The sequence below is a fragment of the Puma concolor genome, chromosome B4, assembly GCF_028749965.1.
Source record: "Puma concolor isolate L17-30 chromosome B4, mPumCon1.1.hap2, whole genome shotgun sequence".
Classification (NCBI taxonomy): domain Eukaryota; kingdom Metazoa; phylum Chordata; class Mammalia; order Carnivora; family Felidae; genus Puma; species Puma concolor.
This window is the reverse complement of record NC_141673.1, coordinates 111,728,394-111,755,287: the sequence shown is the minus strand read 5'-3', so window position 1 is coordinate 111,755,287 and position 26,894 is coordinate 111,728,394. Positions and strand designations below refer to the sequence as shown.

General features: G+C 38.4%; 1 protein-coding gene across 17 annotated transcripts in view; it reads right to left on the bottom strand.

The window, feature by feature from the left end:
• Positions 1 to 26,894, bottom strand: part of PARD3 (par-3 family cell polarity regulator) — a 680,086-nt gene that overhangs the window by 523,637 nt on the left and 129,555 nt on the right. The window contains exon 1 of one of the 17 annotated variants that reach the window (XM_086714596.1): positions 18,219 to 19,411. The exons of the other annotated variants lie outside the window; for them this stretch is intronic. Within the exon in view, the coding sequence (XP_086570722.1) occupies positions 18,219 to 18,359 (141 nt within the window). The 5' untranslated portion in view covers positions 18,360 to 19,411. Of the gene's footprint in view, positions 1 to 18,218; positions 19,412 to 26,894 lie in introns of those variants that run through there. 17 annotated transcript variants of the gene reach the window in all.

The window sequence follows — 26,894 nt, the reverse complement described above, 5'->3', positions numbered from 1 at the left end:
ACCTTGTCATTATTAATTGCTCTAATATTAAACTGACAACCTTTATAAAAATATGAATGTGATGACATGGCTCTAATAGGGATTATGTGAAAATAAACACATTTGGTGCCAGTAAAATTGTGAAAAACAGTTCAAAGAAGAATCATAAAGATAAACTTCACTAGTGGCTTCTGGGAAAGGATATGCAAATCCAAAAAACACTGTCAATGATAATAGTAACATGTACAAGGTGCTATCATCCACCACGCACTGTCTTCACCCTCACAACAACCCCCTTCTGATATGGATACTGTTACCGCCACTCTGCACTTGTACTGAAAAGCTCATCAACTTGCCCAAAGTCACACAGCCAATAAGGAGCCGGGCTGATTTTGAAACCAAGCCATTTGAATCCAGACTGTGCTCTAGAATCCAAGATGCACAGCCTGCCTTTCTATGGGAAAATACCTGTGACCCTCAATGGAAAAGGCAATGTGCCACGGATGAAAAACAAAAACGGAGCTCCATGGTTCCACAAGAAGCCTATTGCTAAATCATATCAAAATGCAAACCAATCCAATCACAAAACCTGTTTACTTCTTCTTTCTCCATTTCTCTAGTCTTATTCACCTTACTAGCACATGGTACTCCAAAACTCAACTCTGATGTCTGGCTTCCAAGATCTTCCATTTTATGCCTGTCCCCAGGCTATTCTCTAACCCAGACACTCTGCTGTTACAAGGATAAAATGCACATCTCCACATCTATGCTTTCCTTCATGCTGATGTGCAAAACATGTGCTGACCCTCACCTCCTTTCTAAAATCACAATCTGTCTCTGATTGCTTATGACAGTATCCATTTCCCTCCTACTACACAGCAACTGCCTTATAGTGAGAATCATAAAATTAAGTGATTAAAAATTACTTTGTATTCTTTCCCATTATGAAACTAACAGAAGAGAACACGACAAATGTTTTTTTCTGAGCCCAACACTCTAACCAGCATTTGTTGAGAACATTTGCAATTCAAACCTGTTGTTAAGAACACAGCCAATTGTCTTATACAAACAAGGGATTTTTGTGTGCTTTAACACACTCACTCTGCAGTCTTACCTGTGTTATACTGTTCAAAAGAAAAGTAAATTCAGCCTCTTATCAACCCATTACAAATTCCTAAAACATGGAATTTGAATTGTACATAACATAAAGACTTTATATAAATCTCTGTTCTAGAGCCACCTGCTTAACTTTTTCACACTGAACAGTGTTTGTCATAAGTATTTCTAACATAATAGTTCACATCAATTTCTTTGTGTGTTTTATCTGTAAAAGACAATAGGCATTGCCCTAACGTGGAGCAGGGGTCATGTGCAGGATATCACCAAAAAATCTGCAAAAGAGAGCAGAATGCATAACAAATAAGGGAATGAGAACTCGGAAGAATATAGTCCTTCTCACTTTTTAAAGATAGTAATGAAGCTGCATTACATGTTATTCTACCAAAAGCCCCGGGAAGGACAATACAGGGAGTAGACACAAGGGGGAGCCAGTGAGTCCATCATAAAGCTAACCGGAGACTAGGAAATTTGCTTTAAAAACCAAAATGTTCACTGAACAGAAACTTTAAATTCTATGAAGATAAACCACAAGAACAGGAATGAGCAAAGATTAACAAGAGAAGCAGTAAAAGAGAGGAGTAAAGAGTAAGAGATACACAGATTCCCTATGCTCCTCAGAGGTGAATTCAAATACCAAAAGGGTTTTTTCATGTAATCTTCAACATGAGCTCAAAAACAAACATTCAGAATGGTGGCTTGAAAACAGCTCTCTCACACAGTAATAAAATGTCAAAAATGTTCATGACATATACATTGGAACTTGAACAAAAAATTAAAAACAAGAGTATTTTCTTTAAAATTCCCTTCCTTTGTCAGAATTATTTACCACCTCATATGCCACAAGAAGTATTTTTGGGTGGGTTTTTTTTTCTTTTAACCTTCAAAAAAAAATTTTAAAAACCATGTGGAGCACATTTCTGTTGAATATTTTCTTGAGGTTCCAGATAACTGACCTTAATTCCGGGGACTGTTCTATGATAAATATATTGTCAGTAAAGATTTAAATATTGGTACTAAAGATGTAATTATAGATGCTCAAGTTTTCATACTATTGAAGCACATTAATTAAAACTTGGCACAGTTGAAGGAAATCAGGGAACAAATGAAAAGAGAGATGACGTGTATTTCATATTGAGTGTAGCGTAATTATTACCTCTTTTTGATAAAGATGTTCCAGAGAAGGCACTAGGGCTGTGCCTGTAATCACTTTAATCATCATTCAATACAAAAGAACCAATCCGTCAAAATCCAAGGGGATTTGCTTATTGTTATGCTTTTAGAAAACTCACCAGGTATTTCCAAATGCTTCCTAATGACAATAATTAAACATCTGGTAATGGTGACCTACTTGTGGCTGCTGAACTTCCTTGGATACTCTTTGCCATTAATTATGTACATGCTGGGAACTGAGAGAGAATTTACATTATGAATAATAACTCAAGACCACAGGAGAAGTCAGAAACCGACAGGAGCAACTCCCTGCTGTCCTGACTGCTATCTGTATTAAGGCCTTGTTAGCGCTTTCGGATTTGGGAACAGATGCTACATAAAAATTGCAAAAGCACCAAGCTAAGGCATGCACTCAAGTTCGATGTAAACATGTTGTGAGGAAACAGCCTTTTATTAAACATTCAAAACTGTGCCCAAGGTGGAGAATAGCCAAGCTGTCACATTTCTACATTTCACTCTGTAAGGAATTATGTTCTGATGCAAACTTTGACCCTAAACTTTTGCAAATGATGACCAGGTCTTTTAGATCTTTGGCAACAGCGCAAGTAAGAAACGCCAGAGCAAGAAACTACACGCATTTTTAAGCAACATGTCCTCGTTCCTTAAATCTAGGGGTAAAGAGAAAGGGAGAGAAAGACAGTAATAATTAAGACAAAGAGGTTTGTGGCAGTTTGAAATTCATTTCATAATAGAACTTTTGTCCAGAATAATTAACAAATAAGCCATTTACATCTCATTAAAATCGGCTGACATCTATTATTCTAATTACACCAGCATCTTTCCCAAAAGCCACAAGACTTCAGGAACTGACATATCATGGCTGCCTCCTACTTTGAGCTTCATTTAGCTCTTCTGGAGACCAATAAAGAAAGTGGCATCATTCCGTTTTTTTAAATAGATTGTTTAGGTTTTACACCTTTTAGTAAATATGTGAAAATACACACTAGAACCAAGTAATCAATAACTAGATATTAGTTAAAATTAGAGTATTCCTTAGAAGAAATTTACGAAAATTATTTTATCATTTAATTTACTGAATCCTGAATATCATTTAGTACACAAAGTACAGTGAGGATCCAGGAAGGCAAACAGAAATCATGACAGAGAATTTAATATAAGGAATCAGGCAAACAGGCAAACCGCAGGAGGCACCTACACCGTGAAGTTGGAGGGCCAAGAGAGGAGAGCAGGGTGAGCAGGACCTAGAAGGTTGGGGAGGGGTCCTCAGAGGAGAGGTGCTGCACACGGGCTGGGATGTGGGGAGCTCAGCAGAAGGACCCCATGGAGCTGGGGCACTGCCCCTGAAGAGGGCACTGCCAGGCTCTGCTGGTCCCCTCAGTGCTCGAGGGAGGGGCTGAGCAGAGCGGGTACCGGGACCTCTGAGCAGGGAGTGCTCAGGCTGGTGTCCACATCTCCTAGCAGGCCTGATGAAGCTGCTGTGAGGGCTGCCAGAACAAGAGCTGAAACCCCACGACCAGTGCTGGGCAGTGCTGACAGAACAGCAAGCAAACCAGAAAAACAACCAATGCCGCCCCCCACAACAGTGCTTACTGATACGGAGCAACTGACAAGGCCAAGCGCAGAGCAGAGCGGAAGGAGCAGAGTCAGACTTGAGAAATAGAACAGCTGAAACCTGGCATGTTAGCAAGGTGCCTCGATCTCCTCTTCCATGGGACGGAGAAAACACCAGAACCCGTTCACGGGGCAGGTATCGTCCAGGTTGTTACAAGGCACAAGGCATTTATAATTGTGCCTGGCAGAAAATAAGCACTCAAGTTATACATGATATTATTCTCCAAGAATTTATTTAATTTCTACAACTTCATTGGTTAGAATTTATCCACAAGATGCACTTCAATAGTAAATATTAGTGCAATACAAGAGCACACATAAGCATCGGCTTGGTCTACACTCTAAGGAACCTCGGGAATCCTAAAAAGTAGACAGATATTAAAGAGTGAGGAGTCAGGAGACCTGTACCCCACAGAAGGCTCTGTCTCCTAAGCAAATCGACCAATGCCATCTGGGCCTGTGTTTCTTCCATCAAAAGAGGGAGCCAGATAAAAATTATTTCTGCAGTTCCCTCCAGTATTTAAAATTTTTACAATTATAAAAACTCTTTTAAGTTTAATCTCAAATGTAAAACTAATTTCTAAAAGTCCTTGATTTTAATTAAGGTTTATCAGAGGACAGAAACTTGGATGAACCAGACACGACATCTACCTAAATGCCTACATGATTTTTCTCTAAACATGGACAGTTAAGGCTTAGAATAAAATTTTAGAACATAAAGTACATTTTAAACATGGGCTTACACAGATGTAAAATACTATGCACAAGGCTTCCTGCCACACCGCAGCCTGGTTTACGGGGGGGCTCCTGCGGAGGTGTACAGGGCGGGCCTGCGTGGCCACATGCAGCAACCCCAAATGTACAGCTGAAGTGCATAGCTAAACTGGGCAAAATGAAGATGCATGTGAAAATAGAGTGTATCCGTCATTCCCTCGCAGAGTCAAGGACACAACAATGAACATAATGACAGAGCTCCTCAGGGTTATAAAGTAGAGGGCCAGCAACCATAAGGCATCCCTTGACTGACACTGCCAACACCAGACCCAATCAGTATGAAGTACGATGGCAATTCTTGTTCAGCAAGAATGCAGACAGCTAAGCCACTCAACAGAAGCTATGCTCGGATATTTCCAGACTGGAAAATTAGTTTAAAACATGACAGAGAAGTATTATGTTCTATTACATTTTTAAAGCATTTCTTTATGTTCTTGTATCCAAATTTGTCCCTCATGTTTGATGCTGGCACTGAAGAATGGAATCTGTTGATCTAATGAACTGGCAATTTAAATAAATGTAACTTTTAAAATTGAATTGACAATAGATATTCTTTCACACATTACATCACCTGCCAAAAGTCACCTTTCACAGGTAGCAGAAGGGCTACGATTATGACTGACTGAACTGGTAGAAATAACAGGCCTGTGTATAACAAAGATGTTTTCATCTTTTTGCATAACATAGTCCTGAAGGACTATCTTGAAAGATACTGGAAACCTCAAGTGAACACCCTACTTCTTAACTGAAGCTATAGTTACTCTACGTGAGAAACAAGAGACCAAAAGACACATTTCATAAACCCAACATGCTGACAAAGCTAATTCATCTGGAACTAATGGAGGCACAGTTTATTCTGAAGTAAAACCTACTTTCAAATATCCTAAAACAAATGCACAAATAAAGCAACTTGGGACAGAATACATTGAAAATGTCAACATTTTTTATCGAAAAATCTGATGAAGGTCCTGTATTTTTTCCTAAAACTGCTGATAATTGAGGGAAGGAAAATGAACTGGCTCAACCACCACTGAGGAGAAAACGCATGGTAGAGAAAAGTGGGGTAACCTATTTTCTCTGGGGGTTAGAAACAGGAAGTACATTATTAACGCATAATCCCTGCAGAGAATAACGGGGAAAGAAAAGACAAGGAACACGATGTATTTCTTTATCTCCATCCAGAACGGGGCCCGGATTGTGGTGCACAGGACTTCCTCGAGGTTCAGTGACTGAGAACGAAGCCATCTAGGATGACAGTTTCCACAGCTCGGACACACGGCTCAACCACTCCATCAAGGGAGGGGCTCTCCTGACAGTGAAAGGTGACAACATAGACAAGAGGCTTTGACCTTCAGATACACACTCCAGAGTGGAAGGTGGAGTATTTTCTGCAATTGGAGGTGCCTGAGGGTCCTAAACATAGAGCAGTACAAAAAGAGAGGCATATGTGATCCTTGCAGTCCTGCTTGTGAGGTCCCCATCCCCTGGGGAGAGTCAGACTCCGTCCCTTTGCCCACAGCGTGTGTCAGTGTGCCCAGGCTGCTGCGGGCAGAGCACCACCTCCCTCGCTGTACTAGAGACACATCTGACAGGCGAATGAGGTTTCTACCTTGTCTGTGCTCAGACAGCCCCTCAGCTGACATCTCTGAGTGGCAGAAAGGAACCGCTGGCCCTCTTTCTCTCCACTATGTTTTCCTCATTCTCAAAATGCTTCCTCTACTTCCAAACACCTGGTTGTGGTGGGCAAATACCGATCCAACAAACAGGCACCCTGAACACAGGGCATCAGCTCCCAATTTATGAGCTGCCCACCACACCTGAGAAGCTCCAGGTGTGTGGGACATTTTTAAGAACTTGCATCATTTTTCTACTTATACACAAACTTCTCATTTCCCATCTTTCCAAAAAGAATTCTTTCAATATATTTAGTTATGTCAATGTCTGTATCAATAGTAAATGCAATGAAAACTTTTTTCATAGTCAAATTAGTGGTTATTAGAGTCTGTCATTCCAGACAAAGCCATGAAGAGGTACATCCCAAACAAGTCTTTCTGCGCGAAACATTGAATACCTTTTTCTAAATCACTCTTGAGTTTTTAAGCACACACTGACCTACTCTTCTGTGATGCCTTACAAAGAATTTGCAGACAGTACAGAACTTCTTCATGAATTATACAGTTTATGTGCATGATATGTAGATGTATACGGGTGGAGACAGAGACAGACAGACAGAATGTCCAAAAGAGAAAATGAATGGGTACCTTTCAAGAAAGGCATCCTACTGCAGAGGGAGCCACATGAATAAAACCACAATTACCAGGAAAAAAAGATGTTTTTTAGTAAAAAGAAAATATTTCATAAAAAGAAAACCTGGAAATGTTTCCTGTACTTAATATAATTATGAAAGATTTCTAGAATGTATTTATCAAAATTAAGTATACCAAGTCAAATGAACCAGAGGACAATACACTAAAGAACAAATTCTCAGGGCGCCTGGGTGGCTCAGTCGGTTGAGCGTCCGGCTTCGGCTCACGTCATGATCTCACAGTCTGTGGGTTCAAGCCCCACATTGGGCTCTGTGCTGATGGCTCAGAGCCTGGAGCCTGCTTCAGATTCTGTGTCTCCCTCTCTCTCTGCTCCTCCCCTGCTCATGCTCTGTCTCTCTCTCTCCTTCAAAAATAAATGAAAATATTTTTTAAAAATTTTTTAAAAAAGAAATTCTCATGCACCACATAATTTATTTATCGCTGAATAAAAAGCCCACCCTCAAAAAAAAAAAAAAAGAATTATGTATAGAAGGTACATTACTAAGGCGTTAATGGTTTTTAAACTCTCATATGTGTATTCATGCAATATATACCACTGACTCCAGTTACTGTAGATTCCTAATACGACACCAAGTGTCTAATAATATCCATTTCTCTATGCTATTTGTCAAAACTCAAAAGTTAGTTCAGTATTACTATTAGACTCTAGATGGCACTATAGGAATAAGTCAACAAGACTGAATCCACTAATAGACACAAATGGCTTGTTCTACTACTGTCCACTGGAGGGTGCCTCTCCTGTTGTACTTCTGCCTCTGGGCTTGCTCACCCTTCCCTCATCCTTCAAGGCAGGAAGCCGTGGGGGGGGGGGGGGGGGGGGAAGGAGGGTGGTTGGAGAACAAGACATGACACAAAATATGGAATTGATGGTTCCAAAAACAAAGATGAAAGTTCTGAATCAGACCTCACTTGAACCAAATTTGAAGCCAGACTTTGATTTGGATACCAAACTCTTCACCCTCAATAATAACCAATATATTCCAGATCTTTCAGAAACATTCTAAACTTAATTATAAATAGCTAGTCCTTAATACGATTATTGACACAGACTGAGAAATTGGTTTGGAAATTCAAGAACAAAACCTAAACATTAAAATGAACACATATCAAGGGTAAACCAGGCTGGAAGAAGCAATCTTCCTGTTAATACTAATAGGACAGAAACAAGAATTCCATTTCTTTTTTTTTTTAATTTTTTTTTTTAACGTTTATTTATTTTTGGGACAGAGAGAGACAGAGCATGAACGGGGGAGGGGCAGAGAGAGAGGGAGACACAGAATCAGAAACAGGCTCCAGGCTCTGAGCCATCAGCCCAGAGCCCGACGCGGGGCTCGAACTCACGGACCGCGAGATCGTGACCTGGCTGAAGTCGGACGCTTAACCGACTGCGCCACCCAGGCGCCCCTTGAATTCCATTTCTAAGAAAGAGTGACTATGCTCCAAGTATCACTGTAGAGTTTCATAAAACACATTAATCAACAGCCAAAGTACCACCACTGTGGAGGCTAGTGGTGAAACCAATGGTGCCTCACTCTGCAATGGCACTCACTATGGCTACTTCAAAAGCAGTACAATAATTTGAAGATACCTTGTTGTCATCTGATTCATTGTTGAGCCATGAGAACATTATGCAAAAAAAAAAAAAAAAAAAAAAGACAGAGAGAAATTCTTAGTTGACACTCTTTGTCATTAAAAAATGCAAAGTGATTTAAGAACCATTAAAGGACTCATATATACATGGAATGGGGCAGACCTAGGGTATTCATCTTTCCAGTCCAGGCCAACTGGACAAACTCAAAGACTGACAGCCCAACCTCCAGCCTCGGTGGACATGGTCTCGATAAATGAAACAGAATGTCAGCTACCGTAGCTGATGTTCATTCTTAAATTCCATAGGAAATACTAATTATATTGTGATGATTTTGTTAAAAGTCATACATCATAATAAGCTTTATTCTCATTTGTGGGGCCTGAAAGGAAAAAAAAAAAAAAAAAACCTCCTGTTTTAATGTTCTAAGTCATCTAAAAAGGAATGAGAAGCAGAGATGTTCTGAAAACCAAGGAAAGAAGGAGGTGCAGAACATTAACACTGCCACATCTTCTTCTTTATCCTTTAATTTCCTGGATGGATTGATGATGGATACAGATTTTCCTCAGGCAGCCTGGGATGGCTAAGGTGGAAAGATGTGTCAAAGAGTAATTGCTACTTGTCCATAGAGCAAAAGCAATAACACAGCTGAGCAAGATACAAGTGTTTAAGTCCTCAGCTATAAGTGCAAGTGAAAACAATGAAGGCTGGAGGACAGAAACCACATCTCAGGCAAACTTCTTGGCCATATGAAAAAAGTTCAGTTTCTACCAGCATAAAAACACCCTGTAATGGGTGTAACGAGATTTTGTAGGTGCTCTCTACCTGATACGACCTGCTCAGCGTAGGTAACTGTTCCACAGCCAACACATTCCTGCTACATTCCAGGGAAGACATGAACTAGAAAGTATCCTTCACAGTTCACATCTCTCTGAGTAACCACAAAACCATAGAAGAGCAAAGAGAGAGAGAAAAAGAGGAAATTCTCTTCCTCCAAACCTGGCTTTACAGAATTTTCATCACTGTGACTAACACAGTATAGAACTTCTGTCCATTTCATTCATTCATTCATTCAACAAACACTGAGTGCTTCCTATGGGTCAGGCAGCCTGTCCTAGCTGTCACAGACCCAGTAGTGGACACAGCAGATAAACCAGTGGAACAAAAAAAGGCAGAGAAAAAAACATGTGCATCTATTAACAAAACTGCATGGTAAGAACAAAAAGGTGATGACTGACTTGGAATTAATGAAAAGAAATAGGATCTTTGGCAAGAGACCTGTTTTCCCATATTTTGATGATTTGAATATTCAAAGCATCAGCATCAAAATGTGCGTTTTTAAAAATATTTTACTTGAGGTATGTGAACTTTTCAGATGGTCTTCAAAATACAGGTACAAAAACATGTTCCAAAGTTATTTATTAAAAATTTGGCAGGGCGCCTGAGTGGCTCAGTCAGTTATGCATCCAATTTTGACTCAGGTCATGATCTCACAGCTTGTGAGTTCAAGCCCCACATCAGGCTCTGTGCTGACAGTTCAGAGCCTACAGCCTACTTCAGATTCTGTGTCTCCCCTTCTCTGCCCCCCCCCCCCACCACCACTCACACTCTGTCTCTCTCTCAAAAAATAAATAATAAAACTTTTTTTAAAAAATTTTGGCTTTTGGGCACCTGGGTGGCTCAGTCAGTTAAGCATCAGACTTTGCTCAGGTCATGAACTCATGGTTTGAGAGTTTGAGCCCCACAGAACTAAAGCACAGAGCCCACTTGGGATCCTCTCTCACTCTCCAGCTCTCTCTTCTCTAAGAATAAAACATTTTTATTTTTTTTTAAGTTTATTTATTTTGAGAGGGACAGAGACAGCATGAGTGGGGGAGGGACAGAGAGAAAGAAGGAAAAAGGGAGGATCCCAAGCAGGCTCCTTACTGTCAGCGCAGAGCCTGATGCGGGGCTCAATCTCAAGAACTGTGAGATCATGACCTGAACGGAAGAGTTGGACGCTTAACCGACTGAGCCACCCAGGCACCCCAAATAAAACATTTTTTTAAAAAGTTTTTTAAAAATTTACCTTTCAATCCTATGAGGAAAATAAAATTCTATGAAGAATTAAAATGTATACTATATGACAAAGCTACTTATATATCCTACCAAAAGATTATACTAAAAGGCTATCCAAAGTTAGACAACTAAAGAATAACTGTTTTGTGTCATGCTTTGTGTTGGGGGCTAAAAGATTCCTTTTTTCACTGTTTTTTTAAGTATAACTGACATACAATATTATATTAGTTTCAGGTGTACAGTGTATTGATTTGAAATTCTATACATTACACTATGCTCACCATGGTAATAAGCATAGTCGCCATCTGTCACCATACATTATTACAATATTATTGACTATATTCCCTATGCTGTACTTTTCATCTCCAAGACTTATTTATGTTACAGCTAATAGTTTGTAAGAGAGTTAAGTAGTAACCAGGTTAGAAATTTTGATCTTGATTTTTAAGTTCTGAACCAAAGAAAGGTAGCTTACCATGCTGTTATTGCTGATAAAGACTATCTTTGGCATGAGAATCTGGACAGCAGTTAGTGGCTACACTCCCATCTCCTACCTACCTCGCTAGCTACAGAGGCTCCTTCAGAGCATGGTGGATACCTTCACAAAGACTAACACATAAAGACCAGCCAACACAAGCATGCTGGCTCTCCAAACTGCCAGCCACTCACGGTCTCTGAGTCACTGTGCTTCTACTCCTACTGGAGTGACCTCATATAATATGCTCAATCGCCACTGAGTTCTATTCTCTTCATAAGTCCCTTCACTTTTCCAGAATCTAAGTTTCTCCACCTGGCAATGTTCAGTGGTTCAGGTCAGACTCACCTGGGGAACTCTGCAGGAGAGACCCACAGGCTCCCAGAAGTGGAGATTCTGATTCAGCAAGTCCTGAGGGGTGAGGGGGCGGGGAGATGGAGGCCGCATGTGTGTTTTACAGTGTAAGTATCTTGTTCATCCCATGGTGAAGAAGTCCTCAATTAAATGACATCAAAATCAAATCAAACTGTAAAAATTCTGAGGCCAACTCAACAGCACCTGATCCAAGAGGAACTTTGTTGCTTGTTTTGTTGAAGCTTTCAACTTTGCTTTTAAGAGATAGCCAAATGCACTGAAGGAATGGAGATCATTAGCAATCTAAAGTTTTGTGTAACTGGGCCTCACAGAAAATACACAAATGCATTTTGTCTCCTCATTTTTCATATGGTTACTTTAACAATATTAAAGCTTACAAAAGTGAGACCAGAACGACTCATCAAATAACAGGCACCTGGCTGGATGAATTGAGTGCACCTGTCAATGGCTACTCTTTCAGAAGATACCGACACCCGCAGTAAGAATCACCATCTTCAAATCAAAAGCAGTAAGTGTTTAGGCTGCATCACATGTAAGACAGTTGTTACTGGGTGGGTCTATATATATTATTTCAGTTACAAAGTCATAGGTTCAATCAAAGGGAAAAATGCATGCTATAGAATAGGTTACAGATTTTTGCTTTTAAGAAGTAGTGTTAAGTCAAGGAGCTCAAATGTATAAATAGATATTTGAATAATGTAAAAATGCCAATTTCAGTAAAGAAAAATAAGTACAACGTAATACACACAAGTCAAACTTTCAATTAAAAGAGAATGATTTAAAAACCTACGGCGTGCCTGAGTGGCTCAGCGGGTTAAGTGTATGACTCTTGATTTCAGCTCAGGTCATGATTTCATGGCTCATAAGTTGGAGCCTCGATGGGACCCACAGTGACTTGGGATTCTCTCTCGCTCTCGCTCTCCCTCTTGCTCTCCCTCTCGCTCTCTCACTCTCGCGCGCTCTCTCTCTCTCTCTGCCCCTCCCCCCCAACACCGAAGGTGTGCATTCTCTCTCAAAATAAATAATCTTAAAGAAACCTACTTCCTCAAGTAATACACTTGTGTCTTCTGCAATGTTCAAACAATTAAAAAAGTTTTAAGTTGCTTGGTGCTTGATATTTTAAATATAATGGGGAAAAATTAATTTTTTACCATATATGTCATAATAATATGTATTTCCAAACTCCATATTAACGTTAAAATCAAGAAAAGTAAAAACGCTTAGGGACTGATGTTACCATATAATGCTGCAAGATATATTTAAACATGGGGCTTGGTAGAAATTGAAAAGGGTAAAATGCTTGCCAAAATATGATTATATGTATTTCCAAATCAAAAAGAATTGATTGTTTAAGCATGAAGTCAATTTTTCCAATCATTATAAAGATCGGCATTAGCCACACAAGCTATAACTGCTGTAAGAATCCAGAAGTTGCATTCCTAAGGGGAAAGAGAAGTAGGTCATAAATTTCAAAAACACGTTTTATGGTTTTAGAGATACAACTCTAAAATCGACATATTGCTGGAAAAAAATCCTGGGTTTAGTTACATATGGCTTTTATTCAAAAGGTTAACCACTCTCCTTTTCACCACTTACACTATTATTTATACATACTTTTTTCCCCTCTTTCTCACCCACTCTTATGATCAAGAACAAAACTGAAGATTTTTAAAGCACAAATCAACATAAATTACAGTGCACTTAATTCACAACCGAAAATGATAAAAAATTTACCACCAGCTGAGCATCCCCTCTAACCAAGCAGCTCCATGCTCCCATGTGGCATACATACAATCTTCTTTTCTGATTTTACAGACAGTTCCTCACTGTGATCGTGTATAACCATTAGGACATAATATACATTATATTCCCTCACTGATCAACTGCATCGTATCTGCTCTGTTTTAATCCACTCCCTGTGGAAGAACTGTTGCCTTTCAAAATACATATATACTGATCCTCCAACTACCTAAGTTTTTTTATTCAAAATGAGAAATGTTTCACACTGGTCCTTCCAAAATTTGGTAGCCGATGCCTGTCTTGGTCAGTATTATGATGTGGTGAGATGACCATCTGAAGTAAGGGATATAGAGAAAGGATAAAGCTACAGACCCTGGCCTCACTTGATTCTTTCTAGAAAACTGTATTTAACAGTCTTTTTTTTAAATACCTTTAAGATAACAAATTCCATCACAGGAATTCATCACCTTCGTGTATTTCACCTACATGCACTTCACTTCCCTGTAATATTTAGGTCTTAGATGCTCTGAATTACTCTATTTTTAAATCCACAATTATCGCAGCAGCCTACTTTAAACCTGGCTGTCATTTCAGAACAAATTCTCTTATTAAAGAAATGTCAATGGAGAATTGACATTGGAGAACTACAATTAACACCTAATGGCCGACACAACGTGCCCCCCCCAAAAAAAAAATAACTAAGGAGAGCCTGCTTCCATGCAAATCAGAAATTTCTCAAACTAGGATACCATGTTTTGAGAAGAAAATTTATCTGACCTCAGATAATCTGAGGGTAGCAAATAATTAACGTTTGTATTTTTTAAACTACTATTTTGAGTACTATGATCAGCACATTTTCACCTAATTACATGGGGTAAAGCTAAAGTTAATATTTAAAAAGTTACAGGCTACTCTTGAAAATATGATTTTAAGCTTAGGAATTTCACATTAATTGAGGTGGGAAAATGCAAGAATAAACAACTTTTGTAACATAAGAGTAATAACAGATCAAATTCCATAATATTTTAATATCTACACAACAATGTCCTAGAACTTATCAAGAACACATTTCCTTCCATAGGGTTAGGGGGATGGGCAAAATGGGTGAAGGGGAATGACAGATAATAGGCTCTCATTTATGGAGTAAGTCACGGAGATGAAAGGTACGGCACAGGGAATGTAGTCAGTGATACTGTAATAGTGTTGTATGGTGACAGGGGTACCTGGGTGGCTCAGTCGGTTAAGTGTCCAACTTTGGCTCAGGTCATGATCTCGCTGTTCATGAGTTCGGGTCCTGTGTCGGGCTCTGTGCTGACAGCTCAGAGTCTGGATTCTGCTTAGGATTCTGTGTCTCCCTCTCTCTCTGCCTCTCTCTCTACCTCTCTCTCTCTCTCTCTCTCTCTCTCGAATAAACATTAAAAAATAGTATTGTACGGTGACAGGTGGTAGCCACACTTGTGGTGAGAATGGAATAAAGAACAGAGCTGCTAAATCACTATGCTGTACACCTGAAAATAATGTAACATTGTGTGTCAACTATACCTCGATTAAAAAAACAAAACACATTTCTCCTTTACATCTGGATGACATTAGTAGCCAAAACTATTTTTCCAGCTATGATTAGGAAACTATGCTGATAAGGAAGGGGGAAAATAACAACTCTTCCAAGTTGTCCATACACACTCAATCACTCTCTCTCAAAAGAACAACCTGTATTATAACCACTTTATAAAAAAGGAGAAGTGTTATATATTCCCAAGTTGTTAAATACTCAAGCAGTTTTCTACTGGCATTTAACAAGAACATATGTTTTAATGTTTTATGACCAACAGTGTCGTACTTAGAATTATACCAGACATACTTGCATCTTCTCATGGAAAAGAAGGGCCACATCTATAATGAAGAGAATAGGGGTGCCTGGGTGGCTCAGTCAGTTAAGCGTCCGACTTTGGCTCAGGTCATGATCTCGCAGTCTGTGAGTTTGAGCCCTGCATCGGGCTCTGTGCTGACAGCTCAAAGCCTCAAGCCTGCTTTGGATTCTGTGTCTCCCTCTCTCTCTGCCCCTTCCCCGCTCATGCTCTGTCTCTCTGTCAAAAATAAATAAACATTATAATGAAGAGAATAACTAGCATAAAAACACAACTGTGTGTGTACAGAGCTAGACTCCAATTAACTAACATTCTTCCACATGTGGCTCTTAACAGAACATGGAAAATTATAAGAGAAAACACGTTAGTACGTTATCTTCACACACACACACACACACACACACACACACACACACACACACACACACACACACACACACACACTAGGTAGTACAAATTCTAGAATGTTTAATAGAAACCCCACCAAATTTCTTTTGTTTACCTGGGGATAATTATCAAGGGGGTTCAAAATAACTACCTTTAGGCCCTAAAGTATCAAGACAGCATTATTTTGAATTCTGTGTATTTTACTTATAAAGGAAAGGCTTTTTGATAAACTGTAAACTGTATATCTAACTTAAGCTTTCTTTTTGAATTTCAAAAAGTCATCTAACTTTGAGTTAGTTTTTCCACCATTAAGCAACTTTGTCAGAATGCATCATTCTGCTGACTTCTACATCTAGATTGTAATTCTCTATAAAATCAAGATCTAGAAGGCAGCATACACAGATCGATAGATAAATAATCACACATTAGTGTTGAAGTAAATGAGTAATCCACACACTGACTCATGCACACATCCTGATGCATGAATTTCTGCCATTTACTTCAAAAACCAAGTTGTGTTTTTGATGGGGCAGATTTTTCAATCATACATGCTTTAAAGTCAAATCCCTTGCCTTTTAAGCCCAGATAAGTGTCCAATATATGGCATTTCAGCTTCTCTTAGCTTTCTTTTCCATTTAATACGTGATCTCAATTCTCCTCACAACTCTCAGAGTATATAACCCCACCCCTCAAAAAATATACAAAACAATGATTCTGAAGCTTATATTTTCCACAGAAACCTTTGCTCAAGCAAAGTGACATACAAAACTGAAATTGTATATGGCTGCTTAAATGTCACACACTGACATCTACAAAAGAAATGTTCTAAGAAGGAGATGTATCTTGCTTGAGGGGGAAAAAAAAGTGTCTTTCTTTTTCATTAGTGTCACGTACTGTCACACACAAAATGACCCAGACGCTTTGTGCAGAAGGTCTAAGCAAGCTCTTCATCTACACAGCCAATGTCCCCATGCACCCTCCAAAAGACTGCATGTCATCTTTAAGATGAACAAGTAATATCATTTTACCAGACAGGGTGGAACTTAATCATTTAAAAGCATGTTTACGAGAGCAAAATACCATGACTACTATTACTACCCCTGGAACTACAAGCAATTAGAAGCAGTTTAGGGCAGGAAGTTAGAAATGCTCAGCAAAATTTAATTAAACAAATTGGATTTTGGCAGAGAACTACACCCTGCTTCTATAAACAGTGCCATGGAATCCTTAATGACAATACAAGGCACTCATACTGAAATTCTCAAGTATCGAATGCCAACACATAGGCCTCCACCCTCAAGTTCAAGCAGAGTTTTAAATTCGATGCTTCTTCAAGAGGGAAGAGAAAGGATTTTGCCAACTGAATCAGTACCTTTAATTTCCTCATTCCTTTCTGGTATTATTTTCTGTACACTCTACATAGAAGATCTAATTTCTTAAAAACAGGTTTTACTCTGTGTTCTTAACACAAACTATATTGATCTGAACATAAACAATGTCACACTGAAATGGTTCAGGATTGTTCAGAATTCTTAACCAACAAACATCTATTATGGCTGTGATTTCTGCTGGAGGAAATACATTAGAGATTTGGAATGTCCCAGGACTTGATTTCTTTCTGATATGTCAGTATTCTCCATAACAATAAAGAAAAGCAGAGTAAAAGATGAAACTAAAAGTACTTAAGATTTAGCAGATATTTGAGGAACAAAGTAAGTGTAGAATGGATGATATAAAACAATGTCCAGTATCCACTTCTATAAACCCTTGAGAGATGTTCCAAAACACCATCATTCATAAACTCACCAGATAAATATTGGGCTACATTTGAGCTATTAGAATGAATTAGTTCTGAGCATTTAACTGTAATGCTGAAAACACAATTATTCACCCCAGAGCGACATGGATATCATTTAATGGAGCTCAAAAAGAAACATTCTACCAAAAGACCACTGGGGGGCACACAACCCATGGCACTTGTCCAAATATAAAGGAAAAAAAATATCATATTTTATGTGATTCCTTACACATTTTATGTGTAATTTTTTACCAATTGTTGCTGATAATTGAAAAATAGCCTCAAAAACAATAACATTTAAAAAGGAATCTTTTCATGTCTAATACTTTCAAAAGACACATAATGCATTATCTGGACAACCTATAGTTATATACTCAGCACAAAAATAGTAAAACAAAACATCAAGAAAGCACACAGAGTCTGTTCCCATCATTTATATTTCCATTCAGTAGCCTCAAAGTATTTTTTAGGAAAAATAAATTTACTTCCAAACAAACAGTCTTCTGGAACACTATTTCTATGAAATTATATAAACATTAATTCACTTTTACTCTAATATTTTGTTTATGCACAAAAGACAACTAATCCTTTCAGTGAGATGTTAGGTAACATGCGTGTCCTCCTAAAACCATATTTTGGTAGAAGATTTCATTTTGGTAATCAGAATCTTCTGATAACATTACAACTTTGTGCTGTAACACCCAACAAGTAATTTGAACCCATGTAATAGATCAATAAACATACACACAAATAATAAATACCACAAACAGATTGATGGCACAGAAAACAGCAATATGATTTTGTAGCTATAAAAGAATGTTCAAAGTAATCAAGGAAATTTTTCAAAAGAATATTAAGGAATAAACATAAGGAATGTTACTTTCAACTCCACAGAAGATTTAAAAGGACCAGAAATCTCTATACCAACCTGCCTTTTGCTGATTTCTGAAGTAGCTCTTTTGAGGTTTAAAGACCTTGAAAACCTCAGTGCCTTCAGCGAATCCTTCCGAGAGGTACCAGAAAAAGAGTAATACCTCTTCGCGTGTTTCCTCTTCAATTTGTCCGCCATCTCAATCCATTAAGAAGGCAAACTCCACAGTGACGTAGATTCCAAAACTAACTACAGAATAAAATGATCCCCAAACACATAGCCCCCAAAATCCAAATATAGGACCTGTGTTTTACTCAGTCCTCTAGAAAGGGTAAGAAATTGAAAATAAGTGGACAATATAGGCCAGAATCCTTTCCACATATGTGACCCTCAATGGAGGCACAAACTTTGCATATGGCAGCATTGATTCCTGGTTCACCAGGGAGCCCAGAGACAGGTTCCACCACACCAAATGAAAACAACCTTCACCAGTTAAACAGGCCAGGGATAGTGTGTCAGGAGTAAAACAGGGTGTAGCAACTCATCTTGGAGTCAGCAGGGTGTGAGTAAACACACCAGGTTCAAAAGAAGTCTCCTTAACTCATTCCTTGCCAAAACAGACAGAAGGCTAAGGGATACTATCAAATCACAACTCCTACTTCAAAACAGGAGCCCTCTTAGCACAACTATTTTTCAATCTCCTTGAACATCCTCTTTTTCCAATGAAGGAGAAATGAAGTTATCAAGTCTCACATATCCAACTTTTTTGGGGTGCCTCAGTGGCTCAGTCAGTTGGGTGTCCAACTCTTGATTTCCACTCAGGTCATGATCTCACAGTTCTTGAGATCAAGCCCTGCATTGGGCTCTGTGCTGGCAACATGGAGCCTGCTTGGGATTCCCTCTCTCCCTCTCTGCTCCTCCCCTGCTCTCACTCTCTACCTAAATAAATAAATAATTTTTTAAAATATATAGGACAAAATATTCACAGGAAAAATGAATTAGGAGTCTGGAATACCTCTCCTCTGTCCCAGAAAGGAGAGAAAAAGTGTTTTTATGTCCCTTCAAAAGACAACAAGAGCATCTTTCCCTGACTTTATCTCAGGTCTAACAGAGGTGAGGCTGAGTGTGAGAAGAGATCATGAAAATAAGATACACAAGAAAATGGAGAACTGGGCTTCCAGTGAGTACTGAACACTATGAATATTTGCAACACAATTAATACTTGTATCACTATTAATACTAGAGTGTCACAAAACTCAATGCATTAGGACACACACAAGCCTAATCCAATGATTGACAACTTAGTACATTCAACGCAATATTTTTTTTTTTCAACGTTTTTATTTATTTTTGGGACAGAGAGAGACAGAGCATGAACGGGGGAGGGGCAGAGAGAGAGGGAGACACAGAATCGGAAACAGGCTCCAGGCTCTGAGCCATCAGCCCAGAGCCTGACGCGGGGCTCGAACTCACGGACCGCGAGATCGTGACCTGGCTGAAGTCGGACGCTCAACCGACTGCGCCACCCAGGCGCCCCAACGCAATATTTTTTAATTTAACTAATAATATTAAGAGTTTCCTTGGGGCGCCTGGGTGGCGCAGTCGGTTAAGCGTCCGACTTCAGCCAGGTCACGATCTTGCGGTCCGTGAGTTCGAGCCCCGCGTCAGGCTCTGGGCTGATGGCTCGGAGCCTGGAGCCTGTTTCCGATTCTGTGTCTCCCTCTCTCTCTGCCCCTCCCCCGTTCATGCTCTGTCTCTCTCTGTCGCAAAAATAAATAAACGTTGAAAAAAAAAAAAAAAAAAAAAAAAAAAAGAGTTTCCTGTATTTTTAATAAGAAGCATACATTATTTTTAAAACATATATACATACCAAATATTAAAGAAACTACATGACCGAACATTAGCCTATACCAGAATATCTCAGCGATAAATAATGCAAATACAGGAATTTTAATGGTGAAATTAAATTTCACCATATTCAAATCACAATATTGGGGGCGCCTGGGTGGCTCAGCCGGTTAAGCGTCTGACTCTCGGTCTCAGCTTAAGTCATGATCTCATGGTTTCATGAGTTTGAGCCCCACATTGGGCTCTGTGCTGACAGTGTGGAGCCTGCTTGGGATTCATTCATTCATTCATTCATTCATTCATTCTCTCTCTCTCTCTCTGTCTCTCCTTCCCTCCCTCCCTCTCTCTCTCTGCCTCTCCCCTACTCATGCTGTCTCTGTATCTCTCAAAATAAATAAACTTAAAAACTAAAAATTAAAAAAAATAAAGGCAACAATATTTAACAAAGACTTATACATTGCAGTGCTGTTGGAAATGTCATCCCAGTCTCCAGTGAAAAACAGAAATAGAGTATGCTTTTGGAAACTCTTAAACAATTTGAGAGAATTATTTTATATCTGTTAACTCTGAAAATAGATAAAAGCAAGCAAAACACAAGCCAATTCTTTCTTATAATTAATTTCCATTGCATTTTACATTGTATTGGTCCACGACAGAATGAAAAACAAAACAAATCTAGTCCTTCACCAAAGCAGTTTGAGGAGCAGAGATCTATTGTGTTAACAGGTAGGAGGGAGACTATCGGAACTTGAGAGGGAAAATCAGAACCAGCACTAGGGATTCAGAAAGCATTTCTGGTCTGGAGACTGACCTGAACATCCCTCCCACCTTAACTGCCTGAATATTCCCACCTACATATGAACTATCTCCTGCTGTGAAAGTACTTGGAATTATTTTAATTTATCCTAGAAAAAAAGATACAACCAAATTATAGAAAACTTTTAGCTGAAAAGTATTTTGTTAGCATTAAAATCTCTTCCTGTTTTACAATGGATCCCTGAAGGTAACCATTCTGTATTCATTTCAGTATCTCAAATTCTGTCTGGAATGGAAGAGATGCTCAATAAACATATCTGGACTAAATTAAAGAAAATGATGCTGTTACAGAAAACATTAAATGCAGCTTTTAGTTTCGAGTTCCTACAACAGAAATCTCTACAATTCTTGCTAATAACAAAATGCCTGAGAACAGTCATCATCTGACTGTCCCCTTAAAAAGAAGTGGTTGTTGGGGTGCCTGGCTGGCTCAGTCGGTTAAGCATCTGACTCTTGATTTCTGCTCAGACCATGATCTCACTTTCTGAGTTTGAGCCCCACATCCAGCCCCCCAACAGGGACTCTGCACTGACTCACTCTCTCACTCTCTCTCTCTCTCTCTCTCTCTCTCTCTCTGCCCCTCTTCTGCTCACACTTTCTCTCTCAAAATAAACATTTTAAAAAGTGTTGCTTATCAATTTTTTGTAAGTAAACAAGTCAAGTAATATATGAGACATTCCAATGCAAGGAATATCAGAATTCTGAAATACAGGATAGAGATTCTAGAATCCCCTCACTCCAGGTAAATTTCTGATTTTATACTATGTGCTTTTATTATATTAACTAAGCTCTTCTTGGGGTGGCAGTCAAGTGAATGCCATCCAACAATAAGGTTGGTTATGAAACTCACAAATTTCTAGTGGCTTTTGGAGTGTGATTTTCTGTACCTATATTAGAAATAATGCTACCACTATCTTGTGTCTGAGAAGCAATCTCTCTGCACTGTCTCTTTATAACCATTGACACTCAGTTGTCTTTCTCAAAAACAACCTAAATCTAATTTTATCTTACTTTCATTCAATGGTGTTGATTCAGGAGAACTTGAGTTCCTTTTCCACTTTTATATTAATTTTCCAGTTAAAATTTATTAGTATTTTCCATCATAATCAAGGCAAGTGTTAACTCATGGGTGTGTACACAGGAAAAAAAAACCAACAAAGATTATGAGGTTAGAATTATTGCAAATTTTTGCAACCTGGAAATGCTATTTGTCACATGCCTTTGAACTCCATCCATTCTATACAGTGGTGATTTCCAAATTCTTATCTCCAACTCTGATCTTTCCCTTGAGCTTCGGACCTAAACATCCAATCACCTACTGGACAGCTCTATTTGGAAGTCTCAAAGGCACTGCAAAATCAGTTAAATGTCCCAACAGGAAGGAGACTTGACTGCCCCCAATCCTGTATCCTCATTCCACTCCTAAGTCTTCTACTTCTTCTATTTAAATGAACCTCCCCCAGTAAGTGGAACCTCCATACCCCTTACCCCACTTGCTCTAGTTACAACTCTAAAAGTCACCCTTAATACTTTGTTTGCTTTCATTCCTCACAGCCTGAAATCCTAGAAATTCTAACTCCAAACATAACTCCATTCATATTTCCCCAACTCTACTTGAGGTTCGGCCACCATCATCTCTTCACTGGATGCCGTCTTCTCACTGGTCTTTCTCCCCTTTCTTGCCCACCCACAACGCAGTCTTCCCAAAGTAATCTACAAATATATATCTAAATATATCACTCCACAGTTTGACAGTTCAAAGGCTTTTTCTTATTTTTAGTATCAAGTCTCAAATTGCTTAACATAGCTTTAATATCCTCCCTTTGTCTCTAACTCCACCTATTTTCCCTCTCCCAATCGCCCCCTGCATCCAAGCCGCACTAATTCCCTCTGGATCCATGAACACCTCAACCTTTTTCCAGTTCAGGCTGCTGTACATGCTGCTCCTTCTGCCTAGAGTCCTCTGCCTGTAGCTGTTCTCATCGATTGAAATCCAGCCCACCTGACTCCTCCTGAGGGCTGGCTTCACCAACGAGGTTAAAGAACCACTCCCACCTCACCTATTCTCTATCACACCCGAAACTCACTCCCCTTAGTCTATTTCCTCATTACAAGGAGAGCTCTGCAAGATCAGAGACCCCTCCCCCATAAATCCTCAGCACATCCAGCTGTTTGTCAAATATATTAGGGACTGAAAGGTATTTATTGAATAAATGTAAGAAAGATAAAATGAATGAATCAGTGAATCTGTAAGATCTTCTTAACCTTTGCTCAAACAAAAGTTATCATGGTAGTTTGATATATGAACAAGGGGCATCAATACACATGAATTGTGGTACAATTATACATGACACTAAGCTCTTGACATTTTAATAAAATTTCACATAAGAAGGCTTAGTAATCTAACATAATTAAAATATAGTTAAAATCCACATATTTACTAGCCAAACTAACTTCTTTCTCCAGTATCAACTGAGAATTAAAAATGTTTACTATTTGGAAACAAGCAGCAGCCCAAAGAAGTGAAAGAAATCTTTAAGTATAGGAAACATATTTGGTCTTCCCAGTTTAAAAGTGGCACGGGACCATATCTATCTTGCAGCCTTTATATGAGATGTAACCATATCCCGCTATAGTGTGTACTATAGTGAGGTTGAATTATGTTTAATTTTCTTATTTACGCCTGAGTGGCTCAGGTAGTTAAGCGTCCAACTTTGGCTCAGGTCCTGATCTCATGGATCATGGGTTCGAGCTCTGCATCAGGCTCTGTGCTGACAGCTCAGAGCCTGGAACCTGCTTCAGATTCTCATTCTCATTCATTCTCTCTCTCTCTCTCTCTCTCTCTCTCTCCCTCCCTCCCTCCCCCACTCATGCTCTGTGTCTCTGTCTCTGTCTCTTTGTCTCTCTCTCTCAAAAAAGTAAATAAACATTTAAAAAATTTAAACTAAAAACAAAAATTCACCCATTTCTCACTGCCCTCCTTGTACCCATCAATCTATTCTCTATGTCTGTAAGTTGAGGGTAGGGAGATGTTCTCTATTTTAGATTCCACATATAATAGAGATCATATGGTATTTGCCTTTTCCTTTATCTATTTTACTTAGCAGAATGCCTTTGAGGCCCACCTATATTGTCACAAATGGCAAGATTTCATTTCTTTATTCATTCATCCATCAGTGGACAGTTAGGTTGTTTCCATGTCTTGGCTACTGTAAATAATGCTGCAATGAACATGCCAAATATATGTTTTTGAATTAGTGTTTTTGCTTTCTTCAGATAAATGCCCAGAAGTAAAATGGCTGAATCATATGGTAGTTCTATTTTTAATTTTTTGAGGAACCCTCATATGTTTTCCATAGTGCACCAATTTACATGCCCACAATGAGTGCACGGGGGTTCCCTTTTCTCCACATCCTCACCAACACTGTTATTTCTTATCTTTTTTTATAATTGTCCTTCTAACAAGTGTGAAGGGACATCTTATTATGGCTTTCTATTTCCCTGATGATTAATAAGACTGAGCATCTTTTCATATATCTGTTGGCCATCTTCTATCTTTTTTGGAAAAAAGTCAATTTAGGGCTTCTGCCGCTTTTTTAATTAGATTGTTTCAGGGGTTTTTTGTTTTTGCTGCTGAGTTGTATGAGTTCTTTATATATTTTGGATATTAGACTTATCACATATATGATTTGCAATTATTTTCTCACATTTGGTAGGTTGCCTTTTCATTTTGTTCATAGTTTCCTTTGCTGTGCAGAAGCTTTTTAGCTTGAAATAGCTCCAAAATATTTTTAGTTTTATTAGTAGATTTATTCTGGAATTATACAAGGATCTAAGAGTACAAAGCCCTGCCAATTTTCTTCTTCCCCCAATATAAAATCCAGGAGGAAAACAAATCTGGTACTTTTTATATAATCTGTATCCTTATGAATACTTGTGTGAATGAATAAATGAATGGATGATCTTCTGTATCATATATAATTACTTCTTTGAAATTATTCAGATAATATTAATGAAAAAGAAGAAACTAAGCTATCCATCGTCCTTTTTTTCCTTTGTGTGATAATGTTTTATTACATACACAAAAAGTTGAATTTTACATATTTCACTCAAAATACAAAAGGGAAATTTTAAATAAATATTTTTAAAGACACAAATTGTTATAAATCACTTTTGGTAGCATTTATTCTGGAGTGCTTGTTTTGAGATGTGCTATTTTTCTGGAGAATTGTCACTGTCGACCAGGTAATATTTTAAAACTGAAAATAAGGTCTGCCTCCCCACCCTCTACCCCCACAGCTGTATTGAGATATAGTTGACATACAACATCGTATAAGTTTGAGGTGTAGAACGTGTTGATTTGATACACCTATCTATTGCAAAATGATTACTACCTTAGTGTTAGCTAATACCTGCATCACATCACATAATTAACATTTCTTCTTTGTGGTAAGAATGTTTAAAATCTATTCTTAGCAACTTTTAGCATTTAACATAGTATTATTAACTATAATCACTATGCCGTACATTAGATTCATCTTAAATTTGTACCCTTTAACAGACATCACCTCTTTTCTCCCAGCTCCAAGACTCTGGTAACCACAATTCTAGGCTCTGTTTCTGTGAGTTCAGCTTTTTAAAATTCCATATGTAAGTGAGATCACATAGCATGTGTCTTTCTCCAACTTATTTCACTTAACATAATGCCCTCAAAGAGTTCCATTCATGTTATCGTAAATGGCAAGGTACCCTTCTTTTTTATGGCTGAATAATATTCCACACATAGAGAGATGTGAGATCTTCCATATCCATTCATCTGTTGATGTACACTTAGGCTGCTTCCATACCTTAGCTATTGTGAATAACACTGCAATGAACATGGGAGTGGAGCTACCTCCATGAGATAATGACTTCCTTTAGATATATACCCACAAGTGGGATTGCTGGATCATATGGTAGTCTATTTTTAAACTATTGTTTTCCATAGTGGCAGTGCCAGTTCACTTTCCCACCAACAGTGCATGAGGGTTCTCTTTTTTTCTACATCCTCACCAACACTTGTTATCTCTGCTCTTTTGATGATAGTCATTCTAACAGGTATGAGGTGATAGCTTATTGTGATTTTATCTGGCATTTCCCTGATGATTAGTGATGTTGAGCAACTCTTCATCTTATATCTGGTTGGCCACTTGTAAGAGTTCTTTAGAAAAATGTCTATTTAGTTCTGCCCATTTTTTAATTTGGATTTTTTGTGTTTTTGCTATTGAATGCTATGAGTTCTTTATACATTTTGGATGTTAACCCCTTATCAAATATATTTTTTGCAAGCATTTTCTCCCACTCCATTGGTTACTTTTTCACTTTTTTTGATGGTTTCCTTTGATGAGCAAAAGCTTTTTTACTTGATGTAGTCCTACTTGCTTATTTTTGCTTTTGTTGACTCTGCTTTTGATGTCAAGTCTATTTGTGTTTTGTTTTGTTTTTTAACAATACAGTCCTTGTTGGCTTTCAAACACTAAAAATTGAAACTGGGATCTTCACTGTTTTTCTGTTCAGAAAAATATGCATATTGATAGTATCCTGGAAATCCTCAAATGCCAAGGATTTGGAAAATAAATAATGTATTTCTTCCAACAACCATTACTGAGTACATATTACCAACCTCTTTTCAAATTGATAGAAATGTTAAATTAAAAAAAGGCAAATGAATATAAGTATGATAGAAATTTTTTACAAAAAATATCTAAGATAGTGTGACTTGTTTTTAAATCATTAGAAACTAGTACTAAAAGAATGAATGCTAACTAAATTTAACGATGGTGGTGGTAGTGATGTGACAAACAATGATGATGACAATTACCACTTACTGGGGCCTTATTTTGCCGAAGAGCACTGAAACCTTAACACAAATTCCCAGATTTAAACTTAAATCTGGTACACAACCTTACAGGTAGGTACAATTATTACCCACTATTTAGAGATGAGAAAACTGACATTAGAGAGATTAAGTAATTTGCTGAAGCTCATAAAGTAAAAAAAGTCATGGAGCCGGGATTCAAACACAGGCAG